This window comes from Leopardus geoffroyi, chromosome C2, assembly GCF_018350155.1.
Source record: "Leopardus geoffroyi isolate Oge1 chromosome C2, O.geoffroyi_Oge1_pat1.0, whole genome shotgun sequence".
NCBI lineage: Eukaryota > Metazoa > Chordata > Mammalia > Carnivora > Felidae > Leopardus > Leopardus geoffroyi.
Window position 1 is genome coordinate 68,241,078 of NC_059333.1, and position 14,536 is coordinate 68,255,613.

General features: G+C 39.2%; 1 protein-coding gene across 7 annotated transcripts in view; it reads right to left on the reverse strand.

The window, feature by feature from the left end:
• Window positions 1-3,867: 3,867 nt before the first annotated feature.
• PARP9 (poly(ADP-ribose) polymerase family member 9) overlaps window positions 3,868-14,536 on the reverse strand; it is a 38,644-nt gene continuing 27,975 nt past the window's right edge. For all 7 annotated transcript variants that reach the window (XM_045502259.1, XM_045502258.1, XM_045502257.1 and 4 more), the window contains 3 exons: window positions 13,569-13,705; window positions 12,788-12,962; window positions 3,868-5,768 (listed from right to left, as the gene is read on the reverse strand). In XM_045502259.1, the coding sequence (XP_045358215.1) occupies window positions 5,389-5,768; window positions 12,788-12,962; window positions 13,569-13,705 (692 nt within the window). In that variant the 3' untranslated portion in view covers window positions 3,868-5,388. The remainder of the gene's footprint in view (window positions 5,769-12,787; window positions 12,963-13,568; window positions 13,706-14,536) is intronic.

The following is a 14,536-nucleotide window of genomic DNA, read 5'->3' on the forward strand; positions in this document are numbered from 1 at the left end:
AAACATGTTGTGATGTTTTTCATGAAGTTTTTATACATCTTTTGTTAAACGTATTTTTACTTACTTTATTTTTTTGGTGTTGCTGTTATAATGGTAAAAAAAAAAGTCATTACATTTATTGTTTCTCATGCATAAGAATGAAATTGATTTATGTATAACTTCTATTGAGCACCTTACAGAATGCTTTTATTCATTTTAATAATTGTCTCCAGATTTTCTTGGATTTTCTTTTTTTTCTAGAGAGATTTTTAAGTTATCTCCAAACCTAACCTGGGGCTCAAACTCACAACCCTGAGATCAAGAGCCACATGCTCCACTGACTAAGCTAGCAAGGCGCTCCTTTCTTGGATTTCCTATAGACAACCATATTTCCTTTGATTAATGACATTTTTATTTCTCCACTACTAGTCATGTTTTTCATTTGTTGTTTACTGTGTTTGACAGGAGTTCTAACTCATTGGAGAAGGTAAGTGGTGATAGAAAGCATCCATTGTCTCATTCCTGATTTTGCAGGGAATTGTTCTAATGTTTTACTATGAAATATAATGCTCTAGGTTTTTTATGAATTGCTTATTAAGTGACTTATTTCTATACATTGAAATGAGCATACTCTTTTATATATTTATATGGTGAGTTACACTAGCAGATTTTCTTAAGTTAAATTATCCTTGAATTTCTGAAATAAACCCAACTTGACCATGATTTATTTATTTATACAGAACTGAACTATATTTGTTAATAGTTTCAGATTTGTGATTTGTATCTGGATTTTTCATATCTATACTGGTTGTCTATTTTTGGTATCAAGGTTAAACTAGCCTTGAAAAATTTGTTGGAGAAAGTTCCCTCTTATTTCTCTAAAAAGTTCTCTAGAAGATTTTATATAAAATTGGAATTATCTGTTCTTTGAAGATTTGGTAGAACTCACTTAGTAAAATCATTTTAGCTTGTATTTGTTTACTTGGTAGGTAAAACTTCAATTGCTGATTCAATTTATTTAATAGATTTTAGAAAATTCAGGATTTCTAGTTCTTCAGTCAATTTTGATAGGTTATATTTTCAAGAGAAAATCTATATTTTGTCTAAATTTTCAACTATTAGCACAAAATTGTTTCTGGCATTATCTTATTACTTTTAGATCTCTAATGTATTTTAGTTACATCCTCTTTTTATTCCTCAAATTCTTTATTTGTACCTTTTGTTTTTTCTTTATCAATCTTACCAAAGATTTGCATATTTTTAAAATCTTTACAGGGGCATCTGGGTGGCTCAGTCTGTTAAGCATCTGACTTCAGCGTAGGTCATGATCTCACGGTTTGTGAGTTCAAGCCCTGCATCGGGCTCTGTGCTGACACCTCAAAGTCTGGAGCCTGCTTTGGATTCTGTGTCTCCTGCTCTCTCTACCCCTCCCCCACTCAGGCTCTGTCTTTCTCTCTCTCTCAAAAATAAATAAACATTTAAAAGAATTTTAATCTTTACAAAGAAATAGCTATTACTTTATTCCCTCTGTTGTAATGTTTTTGCATCCATTTCATTATTTTCTGTTTTTATCCTTTCATATTTATTCTGATTTTCTTAAGTTGGATGCTTAGCTGATTAATTTATGCCTTTATTTTTTCTTAATATAAGCTTTAAGGTTATAGATCATTTAAGCACTATTTTAGCTTTATGTCGCAAGCTTACCCCCAGGCATACGAATGCTTCAGCCCTACTGTCCATGACCCAAACAGTCACTCTTTGGCCATTCTTGATGCAGACTGTGGCACAGTCCACCCTCAAGAGGACAGAACCAAGAAAGAGGTCGAGTTAGGCCCTGGAAATAGACTTGGAGCTGTTCAGTCAAGAAAGTTTGGGGTTCCAGGTACCTAGTGGGTGGTTTAGAAGTGAAGTATGAAGGCTTATAATTGATACACTCTCTTGACCCTATAGACCACTTATCTTGTAGAGATGAGAACACATAGAAGCAGACCAGAGTGGGGCCCTCTCAAACCAGAGGTTCAGGGCAGGGCCTCTTTTGCCCATATCCAAAGACAGTACCATATGAGATAGGAAGCATGCTTCTTTCAAGAGGAAGAATACTGTCACAGCAATCAGACAAGAAAAAGAAATAAAAGGCATCCAGATTGGTAAGGAAGAAATATTAGATTCACTATTTGCAGATGACATGATACTATATATAGAAAACCCCACAGACTCCACTAAAAAACCATTAGAACTAATAAATGAATTCAGTAAGGTTGCAGGATACAAAATCAATATACAGAAATTCACTGCATTTCTATATACTAATAATGAAGTAGCAGAAAGAGAAATCAAGAAAACAATACCATTTACAATTATACCAAAAAGAATAAAATACCTAGGAATAAACAACCTAGGTGGTGAAAAACCTATACTTTGAAAACTATAAAACATTGGTGAAAGAAATTAAAGACAACACAAATGGAAAGATATTCCATGCTCATGGAGTGTAAGAGCAAACATTGTTAAAATATCCATACTATCCAAAGCAATCTACACATTTAATGCAATCCCTACCAAAACACCAATAGCATTTTTCACAGAACTAGAATAAATAATCCTAAACTTATATGGAATGACAAAAGATCCTGAATAGTCAAAGCAATCTTGGGAAAATACAAAACTGGAGGTATCACAATCCCAGATTTCAAGATATACTACGAAAGCTGTAGTAATCAAAACAGTATGATAGTGACACAAGAATAGACACATAGATCAATGGGACAGAATGAGTTCAGAAGTAAACCCACAACTATATGGTCAATTAATCTTCAACAAAGGAGGCAAGAATATACAATGGGAAAAAGTCTCTTTAACAAATGGTGGTTGGAAAACTGGATAGCTACGTGCAAAAGAATAAAACCAAACCACTTTCTTACACCATACACAAAAATAAACTCAAAATGGATTACGGATGTGAATATGAAGCCTGAGACCATAAAAATCCTAGAAGAGCACAGGCAGTACTTTCTCTGGAATTAGCCATAGCAACATTTTCTAGATATGTCTCCTCAGGCAAGGGAAATAAAAGCAAAAATAAACTATTGGTCTATATCAAAATAAAGCTTCTAAGGAGCTAAGATGGTGGGGCATAGTAGGGGGGCCCTACACTCCTCTCATCCCTAGAGCACAATTAGATAACTATCAAATCATTCTGAATCCCATAAAATCGACCTGAATAGTGACAGAGCAAACTACACAACTAGAGGGAGAGAAAAGGCCACATTAGGGAAGGTAGATAGTGTGGAGACATGGTTTAGGGGAAAAACAAAATAAAAAGCTCCTGCACAGCAAAGGTAACAAGACTAAAAGGCAACCTACAAAATGAGGAAAGATATTTGCAAATGACATACCTGATAAAGACTCAGTATCCAAAATATATAAACCAACACCCAAAAAACAAATAATCAAATTGAAAAATGGGAGAAAGACATGAACAGACATTTCTCCAAAGAAGACATTCAGATGGCCAACAGACACATGAAAAGATGCTCAACATCACTCATCAGGGAAATGAAAATCAAAACCACAATGAGATATCACCTCACATCTGTTAGAGTAGCTAAAATAAAAAAACACAAGAAACAATTAACTGGAATTTAAAAACTTCTTTAAAAATTAAAACACACACACACACACACACACACACACACACACACACACACACATGAAACAACAAATGTTGGCAAGTATGTGGGGAAAAAGTTACCCTCATGCCCTGTTGGTGGTAATGCAAACTGGTGCAGCCACTGTGGAAGACAGTATGGAGATTCGTCAAAAAATTAAAAATAGAATTACCATATGATCCAGTAATTCCACTATTCCCAAAGAATACAAAAACACTAATTTGAAAAGATATATGCACCCCTATGTTTATTGCAGCATTATTTACAGTAGCCAAATTATGAAAGCAGCCCATTGATAGATGACTCAATAAAGAAGATACGGTATAGATATACCCAATGGAATATTATTCATCCCCCCCCAAAATAATAAAATCTTGCCATTTGCAACAACATGAATGGAGCTAGAGGATATAACGCTAAGTGAAATAAGCCAGGGAGAGAAAGACAAATACCATATGATTTCGCGGATATGTGGAATTTAAGAAACAAAACAAAGAAAAAAAAAAGAAACCAAGAAATATACTCTTAACTATAGAGAACAAACATTGTTACCAGAGGGGAGGTGGGTGGGGTTGGTGAAATAGGTGAAGGGGATGTAAAAAAAGAGGAAGAATGCTGGTTACAGTAAGAGGAGGAAGAAGTGTTCTGTGTAAGGATATGAGGGTGAGGAAATTTTGGAAGCATAAGGAAATACAGATTTCAGAATAGGCAAGAGATAAATGGTGAGATTAGCTGGCCTTTACATAACAGAACTCTGAAGTCAAATTTGGGCAAAGTCACAGTGGATTCAGCCTTGATAAGAGCTTTTCTCTCTGCATAAAGTATTCTTCCATCTCTGCTCCTGATTTGCTACATCCCTCTTTCACCTACCTCTTACAAATACTTCAGGTTTCATCTTGAGTTTCACTTTCTTTAGAAGGCCTTCCTCCCAACCCCTGATTAATTTATGCCTCTCCCTCTTAAATTTTTCCAAAGAATCTGTAAATCCTCTTTTATTATACTCTTTTATTATACTATGATATTATTATTATCATATAGCTGCATTTCTGATTATTCAGGCTGCCAGCTGCCTGAAGATATTTGCCTTGTCTGGCATCATGTCCCCAGTATCCAGAAAAATGAAACACATCTGATGATCAAGAAATATTTGGTGAATTAATCATTTGGCCTCATGATGGTTGAATGGCATTGCTTGATATGGCTGAATCCAAATATGATATCAGTAGAATATCAGCCTTTTGATGTCCTTCCACTTCGAATAATGTCATTTTACAAATAACTTTTCAAAGCCAGTTACTCAGACAAAGGTGATTTATTTTGATATCTAAAACACTATATAAGATTATCTGGAAAATGCAAAAGCATCCTGCTATTACACTATCCATTTTAGAAACTAAAAAGGCTTGGATTGTATGCTAGAAAAATCCCTTCATTACATGTAAAACATTTTTGCTGTTACCTATAGTAAAAGAGGTGAAAGGACAACTTGAAGGAGAGGGAATGGTCCTGAGAGTGTTTTAGTTGGGATCTATCCACCTCAATCCCAAGAGATGAAGACAAAGATGAAAGAACTAAGATGTGAGGATGTGGTGGGTTCCTTGAATAACACAATCAGTCCACATGGACAACACATTTGACATATTCAAGCCACTCTGACTTACTGATGGTCATTATTTGGATAGTTCCTCCAAAGGAAGGACATGCCAGTTGTCAAAATGATGTGGAGGTTAATCAACAGAGGTTAATCAACAGAGCTACCACTTGAGAATCTTTCCCAAGGCTGCTGTGAAGATAGCATCATTGGTCCTGCTGAGTCATTCTGTGGTTGTACATGATCCTGGGTGCAAGTCCACAAATATCGAGGCATAGCCTGTGTGCCACTAAAAATAACAAAGGTTTCAGGGTTGGAGACATTGTCAACCACGCTGTCATGGCTATCTATGTCTCCAGGACTCAACGGTGGGGGGAAAATATTTAAATGATGACCCTGACAGAAGGAGCCTGTGAGTACTTCAGCTTCAAACACATAGATCAGTTCATCTGTGGCAGATGTATTCTTGACTTGGTATGCTAGGTTTTTCAGATTCTTGGTGAAGTATATACCAACTCCATATTTTGGGTCTGATAAAAGAAAAAAAAAGATTATGATCTGTTGAATCATATTGTCTATTTGGGTACTAACATGTATACTCTCTCTAGTCCTATTACATTTTCTAGTAGCCACATAAAAAGGTAAAAAGAAACAGGTAAAACTAATGTAATTATTTTTATTTAATCTGTTATATTCAGTATGGTATCATTTCAACATGTAATCAATATAAAAATTATTAAGGAGATATTTTATATTCTTTTCTTTGGTAGTGGTCTTTAAAATCAGTATATATTGGGGTGCCTAGGTGGCTCAGTTGGTTAAGCGTCTGACTTTGGCTCAGGTCTTGATCTCATGGTTCATGAGTTCGAGCCCCAAGTCAGGCTCTGTGCTGACAGTTCAGAGCCTGGAGCCTGGAGCTTGCTTCATATTCTTTCTGTGCCTCCGTCTCTCTCTCTACCCCAACACACCCCCAACTCAAAAAAAAAAAAAAAACAACCATTAAAAAATTAAAAATAAATAAATAAATAAAATCAAGTGTAATTAATTTACACTTAGAGCATGTCTCAATTCAGATTAAGCACATTTTAGGTGCACCATAGCCACATGTGGCTAGTGGCAACCATTTGGACAATGCAGCTCTAGGGCTTAAAAAAATGACTAAGACATGATCCCTGGTCTCAACAATTCACAAAGGGAACTCCCCACATGTAAACACAATTTTATGTGGAGAGCAAATATTTTGAGATAAAAATCAAAGATTTATTTCCTGGGAGTTTCTTCTTGCTCTTGATTCCTCCACCCATTGAGTTCTTCCTACTTATTACTCAGGGAAAAAAGGACAGAGCTTAGAATAAGGTCAGTTGTGGGGCGCCTGGGTGGCGCAGTCGGTTAAGCGTCTGACTTCAGCCAGGTCACGATCTCGCGGTCCGTGAGTTCGAGCCCCGCGTCGGGCTCTGGGCTGATGGCTCAGAGCCTGGAGCCTGTTTCCGATTCTGTGTCTCCCTCTCTCTCTGCCCCTCCCCTGTTCATGCTCTGTCTCTCTCTGTCCCCAAAATAAATAAAACGTTGAAAAAGAAAAAAAAAAGAATAAGGTCGTTTGTGTGTGTGTATGTGTGTGTGTGTGTATGTATATAATTATATCCTATGTAATTAATTTTAATCAAAGCAGAGACTGTGGTCTTGAAAGTTAGGTTTTATGAGAGAGAAAGGGTTTTTTTAACCAAAAATCTAAAAACCTAAAGAATTCAGGGCGCCTGGGTGGCTCAGTCAGTTAAGGATCTGACTCTGTTTTGGCTCAGGTCATGATTTCATGGTTTCAGGAGTTTGAGCCCTGCATCAAGCTCTGTGCTAGCAGTGTGGAGCCCGCTTGGATTTTCTCTTTTTCCCTCTCTCTCTGCCCCTCCCTCACTCATGTTCTCTCTGTCTCTCTCAAAATAAATAAATAAACTTTAAAAATAAATAAAAATTAATAAAAACCTAAAGAATTAATAGCATGGTGTTTATGCCATATGTAACAGAGGAGAGAAGGATGAAAGATATTCTCAGAATAATTTTCTCACTTCAAAATAAGTAAAAATTCTTCATTTCACCTGGTAGGAAGAGAAGAACCAGAGAGGACATGACTAGAACTCTTGGGGATTCTGAGAAGGGGCTCACTTCACTGCTCCATTCCCTCAAAAGAGCCCTGGGAGTCGAGATGGGGCAGAACAACAAGAATCTCGGAAAAACAGGGAGGGGGACTTCTAAAGTAGAAGGAACCATTGCCTGACTCTACTGGGTACAGCCCCCTCCTCCAGTCTGGCATCTAAGTGAAAAGTAGCAATGGCTGGGGAAGATGTCCAGAACAGTTGAGGACTGCTATATAAGACCTTGCACTTCAGCTTGGAGGATGTGCACACTCAAAAATTTCCTGTGCTATAGGACAGGCACAGACACTGGCTTGGAAAGGAATTCCCTCAGCATGAAAAAGAGTGCCCTGTGGAGACACTAAGAGCAAAGGGCACCATGAATTTAAGCACTGGAGGGTACTAATGACTGATGCCCAGGATGGCTTATCTAGCAGAGGACACTGGGAGGCAGAGAACAGATAGATGTAGACCATGCACCAAACCACCTTCCTCACAAATGCCTGTCCCATAATCTAAAGCACTCTCAGAAGAGAAGAAGGGGAACACCTTGCAGGAACTGAGTTTAAACCCCAAAGGGACTAAGAAAACTCTGAAAATGACTGAGTTCATCTTGAACCATCAAGAGTTTTCCTCATCTGCAGACATAGGAGCATGAGATGTAGGTAAAGTTCCATTTTATAGCAATAAAGAAGACAAGACCCACACCCAGGTTTTGTGGAACTGTAAATTTTGATACTTATTGGAGTTGCAGATGTGGTAACAAAGGAATACCAGAAGTGCAGGAGGACAGAAGAGGAAGCAAGTTCCTGGGCCTGCAGGAGTTAGGGAAGGTACCAACCAGGACATGCCATTTGAGCTATGTCTGGAAGAAAGAATGGGACTTTGCAGGCTAAAAAAGGATGAGAGAGGAAGACATTCCACATGCAAAGGCATAAAGGCAGGAAATCTCCAGCACATTTAGGAAACTCTTAAGCAGTTCATGGCTGAAGTGTTGAGGAACATAGTGAAAAGGTGGGTGAATAATGTGGGGCTAGGGCCTTACGTGCTTTGCTAAGGGGTTTGGGGTTTTACCTTGTAGGCGACTAGAAAAATAGATATTAAACAAGCATGTATTTTGATGAGCTCTGGTACTTGTTTAAAAAACATTGCTGTTGGTTTAACCCTTCTGGAAAAAATCTTTTAAACCTTAATGGAGATTGATTATGAAAACACTTAGGCACGCTCATCAAAATGGAGATATCATTTCTTCAAAAGTTTGGTCTTTATGCTCTTTAATTGAGATGGCTTTATATAGCCTTTACAGTCTGACTCAGAACAAAATATAAGTTCACCTAAATTAAAAACTCATCAAGAAGAAGGAGATGAGTCGGATTTTACATCTGATAGTTTTAAGGATGAATCTTCTTCTGAAGAAATCAAGGCTATAGCGCCTGAGGAAGATACTTCACCAGAATGGCCTCTACCGCCACTCGCAAATGGTAACTTGGAGGCCACTGCCCCTCCTTACAATAAAGTATACCCCCCTCCTTTACCTGAAAAATTACCACTCATGTTAAATGAAAGACTGCCTATCCAGTCACTTCCAATCCTTTTTCTAATGACCAGCCTCATTCCGACTCGAGTATGAGGACCTTCACTTAACTGCACTTTGTTTGCAGGCTTATCTTTTGCAACTCCGGCCATACTCCCTGCAACACGTGTATTTTTTTAGGATGATAATTCTGGTAGCAGAGTAAAGGATAGGTTGGATAGGGTTGGTTTTGAGGCAAGGAAAGGACCTGGTGATTGTCCAGGCCCAGGGGAAGAACAACAAAGGCAGTAGGAATAGAAAGGTGAGACTGGGCTGCAAAGGTCACCGAGAGAGAACCAGCAGGGCTGTGTGACTGCCTGGACATAAGAATGAGAGGAAGGGGGCGCTGGGTGGCTTAGTCGGTTGAGCGGCTGACTTCGGCTCAGGTCATGATCTCGCGGTCCGTGAGTTCGAGCCCCGCGTCGGGCTCTGTGCTGATGGCTCAGAGCCTGGAGCCTGTTTCCGATTCTGTGTCTCCCTCTCTCTGACCCTCCCCATTCATGCTTTGTCTCTCTCTGTCTCAAAAATAAATAAACGTTAAAAAAAAAAAATTAAAAAAAAAAAGAATGAGAGGAAGGAAGGAGTGGAAGATGGTAGAGTTTCCAGCTTAGGAGACCCAGCAGATAGATGGTGATGGTATTAGTCAGGTTAGGGAGTACTGGGGGGGAGGGGGGAAGCATATTTCTCAGGGTAAAGTATGGCCAAGAAAGGAGTTCAGTCTGAGGTGGCTCTGGAACATCTAGGCAGAAATGTTCAAAAGACAGCCAGAAATATGGACCTGTGGGTCAGCGGAGAGGTAGGGGGTCAGAGTTACAAATTCATAAGTCATCCATAGAGGTAGGAGTTTGAAGCCATAGGAATGGGTGCAATCACCCAGGGTGACACTGTAGGGTTACAAAAGAGAAGGATTCCTTTTGAACTCCAGAAAACACGAACATTTAAAGAATGGGCAACAGATGGACTCACTAGATTATAAATTTTAAGGGTAGGAACTCTGTGTGTTCTGTTTACTGTGGTATTCTTCTCACCTAGCACAGGGTCTGACTTATAGAATGTGTTCAAGAAACACTTGTGGAATGAATGAATGAACCCAATAAAAAAAATTGCAAGCATGTATTCTCCTTCTTGCTACATTCAGCCAAGCCCTACAAGCAAGAGATGAACTGGCTGAATACAAGGCAATATAGAAAATATATACATACAACTTCATTAATAGAAGCCCCTGTGCCTATAGGTGGCCATCTGAATTGACCAAGAGTCCCATAATTTGGAACCTTGCAGGGTAAAAAAGACTTTGTAGTCCAAATGAAAACTAGGTTAGGGGCACCTGGATGGCTTAGTCAGTTAAGCATCTCACTCTTGATTTCGGCTCAGGTCATGACCTCACGGTTCGTGAGATCAAGCCCCACATCAGACTCTGTGCTAACAATGCAGAGCCTGCTTGGGATTCTCTTTCTCCCTCTCTCTTTGCCCCTTCCTCTGCCCATGCTCGCTCTCTCTCTCTGTCTCAGAATATACATTCAAAAAAAAAAAAAAAAAAAAAACTAGGGGCGCCTGGGTGGCGCAGTCGGTTAAGCGTCCGACTTCAGCCAGGTCACGATCTCGCGGTCCGCGGTCCGGGAGTTCGAGCCCCGCGTCAGGCTCTGGGCTGATGGCTCAGAGCCTGGAGCCTGTTTCCGATTCTGTGTCTCCCTCTCTCTCTGCCCCTCCCCCGTTCATGCTCTGTCTCTCTCTGTCCCAAAAATAAATAAACGCTGAAAAAAAAAAAATTACAAAAAAAAACAACTAGGTTTAAAAAAGAGTTGCAAAACAACTTCGGGGTAATAAAATATCTCCTGTGTTTCTCAAGCACCTTTGGTGAAGCATGCTCCCCACAGACATGTTGGTACAGTCACATTATGGGCATAATGACTCTAATCATCTGAACTGCCTCAGGCAGTGGGTGTTAAGCTAAGAGCGAGGGACATGGACAGAGCACAGAGGCCAGTAGGTAAAAGACCAGAATCTTAAGGCTTAAAGACTAGATGGAGACAAGACCTTTAGCTGGGTTATAAAGACACAAACTTGAGCAGAAGCAAACAGGTTTCCTGCCTGCTGAGGTTTTAAAGGAACTGTATTGCTGAAGAAACTGCAAGCCTGGCTACAGTAGCCTGAGAGCATTCTAGTCCCTGAGGCAATCCACAGACCCCTGATAGGCAGAGGGCCTAGAAATGACCAAGGGTGGCAACACATAAGGAAGATTCTTCCCAGAGTGGAAAACAAGGGTCTTACCACTCCCAGAATAGAGAATCCTCTCTATGCCTATCCAGCAGCATGATTACTGGTATGGACCAGTGACTTTCCTTCTACCGGTTAGAAATGGGAGGGGTTTTATTTTTAAGCTTATTTATTTTGTTAGAGAGAGAGAGAGAGGCAAAGAGAGAGGAGAGAGAGAATCTCAAGCAGGCTCCACACTGTCAGTGCAGAGCCTGATGCGGGGATCGAACTCACGATGTGAGATCATGACCTGAGCTGAAATCAAGAGTTAATGCTTAACTGACTGGGTCACCCAGACACCCCTAGAAATTGGAGTTTTTATTGCAATTTTCCTGCTCCTTCTCCTCTCATTATATAACAAGTGGGTTAGGGCAATTACTTTGCTTTTAAGCTTTAAGAGAGGACTTTCTGGATTTGAAGCTGATGATGAGACAAGATGAGATTTGGAGGCTGTCTTCCTTGGGAGGTGGTGTATGTGTCTTTTAGGGAAAAAGACATGTACAGACGTCAGGCAGGCAATTAGCAGTGTCTGCCACAGGATTGAAAAGAAGGCACTACTGGATTTGAAAAATAGGACAGTGATGGTCTTAGAATAGTTTAGGTAAGGGTAGGGAGGGGGAGTGCAGAGAAGGCCAGTTACAATGGGTTTAGGAGCAAATGGATGTTGTGAATTTTTAAGACTTTGCCAATATCACTTTTCTAGTTATAATCAAAGACTTCTTGGTGGGGATTCACTTGTGAGTTTTTACCCCCAGGAATTTTCCATGTTCAATTTTTACTCCAGGTATTGCTTATGTTCTCTCTGGGGCAAAGAGAAGATGATTTCTAGACCCTTTGCTTTCTAGAAATCAAGAGTTGGAGTTAGCTTCACAGCAAGGGTCATGCTATATATTTTGAAAGATAAAGATCAAGAACATAGTCAATAGATCAGGCAAAATCAAGCCTCATCGTTAGGTATCCATCACGATCATCACTAAACTTCTTAGGCTCCTTTGGAGACATCTGAAGGGGATAAAACAGCAGTTAAGTATGCAATATTTTCGTACAACTGAAAAGAGACATGGAAGCTACACATAGAAGCCCCATAGCTGAAAAGGATCTTAAGATGTTATTTACTTCCCCTGCCAGATATCTAATTCATTCACTAGCAGCCTACAGGAAATGAAGAGGATGGAAGAGAAAAGAGCAACTTTATGAAGTTCAGGAAAGTGCTCTTTTGATTAAGGGATGAGGTTTGGTAATGTTGATAATAATTTTATGGAAATAAGCCAAAAAAAAAAAAAAAAAGAGAGAGAGAGAGAGAGAAGAGCTTCAGGGTGCTCTCTGCAGATAAAACACATGACCACAGAAAAGAGAAAAACAGTGAACTGTAGTCTCACCGTTCACTTTCGTCAACATTAAACCCATCAGCAATAAAAAATATGAAGGAAAAATAAAAAATATGACCCTTTCCAAATGACTTTACCACAAAATCCCAATTACAAGCGATCCCCTCACCACAGCAACAAATACTATTAGTGGTGAGTCATCTGCTGATGTCTGCTTACCAGTTCCCACATATAGAGCCCCCCAGTGATGAGGGGCTAATACCTACCACAGGGCATCGAGTACATTCTTTGAAAGCCAACTCTGCATACTGCTTCACAGAACTGGTAAGGAACTTGCTGAAACAACCTGTGGCTCACAGGATCCCTATGTGTTCTTTCTTCCACCATTTTCTTCTTTCTTTGGAAGACAGCCATGAGAAACACATTGTCAATTTCCTCCACCTATGACCCAAGGATATGAAAAACTGAAAACACTGAAAAAAAAGGGTGAGAACCCGTATTTCAAGTGCCTGATACTCCACTTCAAAGATAATGGTTCTTACGTGCATATTACTTTGCAAGCAATTTACTTTTTATATAAAGTTTTTAAAGAGTCTCTCCGAGTCCCAACCCTCTCCTACTTTGACTTTTGTCTCTTCAAAACTCCCTGTCCCTTCTTTGATAAATCCATTTAATAAAAATTCACTGAGCACTCACTATGTGCCAAGAAGTGGTAACGAATTGGTCAACAGTGTATACACATTCTTGGCCTTCTTAAGAGCCCACAGTTTAATGAGAGGTAAACAATTATAATACAGTGTGGTATATGCTATTCCATTTCTTTCACTTCGCTTCAAGATAGGCAGATAACTTTCCCCCAAATCTTCATCGGTGCTTCTGTATATCCTGACATCATTTCTACCTCCTGGTGCCCATCCCTGCCCCACTTTCAGTCTTAATCCCAGGGTTCCAGGTCAATGAGCAGCTGGCTTAGAGTCATCAGCAGGTGAATTCTTCTTTTGGTTATAGACCCACGACAGGTCAAACCCTTCCCTTAATTAAGTATACCTTTATAACCTTCAAACCACAGCTTTCAAACTGTTTCTTCTGATTCTGAATTTCCTCAGTTGAAAGCTTTAGGCATTTCAGAAATGCATTCCTTTTCATTTCATCCTGGTTTTTTGGTTGCCAATCAGTCCATTGTCCTAAAAACGAGTAACACAAAACTTGGTCTCAATACTCTGTGAGATGAAAAAGGTTTGTAAAGAAATGCAATGAAACAAATTATAGATGTTTAAAGGAATAGATTAGCCAATTTACACTGTATGCCTTACATGTTTAGGCATGCAAGGAGAGTATCATATAATGAGAAGTCATAGGATAAGAGAGGGGGCTAATAAATTTGTCCTCACATGATTTGGATTATGAGGCTGAGGGGGTGAGAGAAAAAAGAGCATTAGTATATACTTCCCCCATCAATGTTGTAATGATGATATAGAATTGTGTTGCCAATAGGTAACGTTTATATTTCTAGCCAGGATGCTCATCAACAAAAAGATACAGGCATAACAAAACATTAAGGAATGACTAAAAACAGTATGACATTTACATAAAACTTCAAGATTCTCAAAAAGATTTCATATCTCAACCTCATTTGAGCATTTTAACATCACCACTGAAATAATTATAATTAACACACTTTTACAACGAAGGAAATTGAAACCCAGAGAAGTAAGTGACTTGCCCGATATCACATACCTAATAGGTACATACCCAGGAGTATAAACCTGGCTTTCATCAGTGCTTTCTGTAAGTGGCAAGGCAGAATATTTGGTACATGTATCACTCATATGCCACCCAACCACAAAGAGCAAAATTTGGAGATTCAGAGTCTATGGTGTCCTGTCTTTCCTCCCTTCCTTCCTTTTTTCCTTTTTTTCTTCCTTTGTTCCTTCTCCCTTAACTTTCCTTCCTTCCTTCCTTTTTAAATTCAAGGGACAACCTGTTATTGCCCAGCAACTCCTTATTGGACAAAA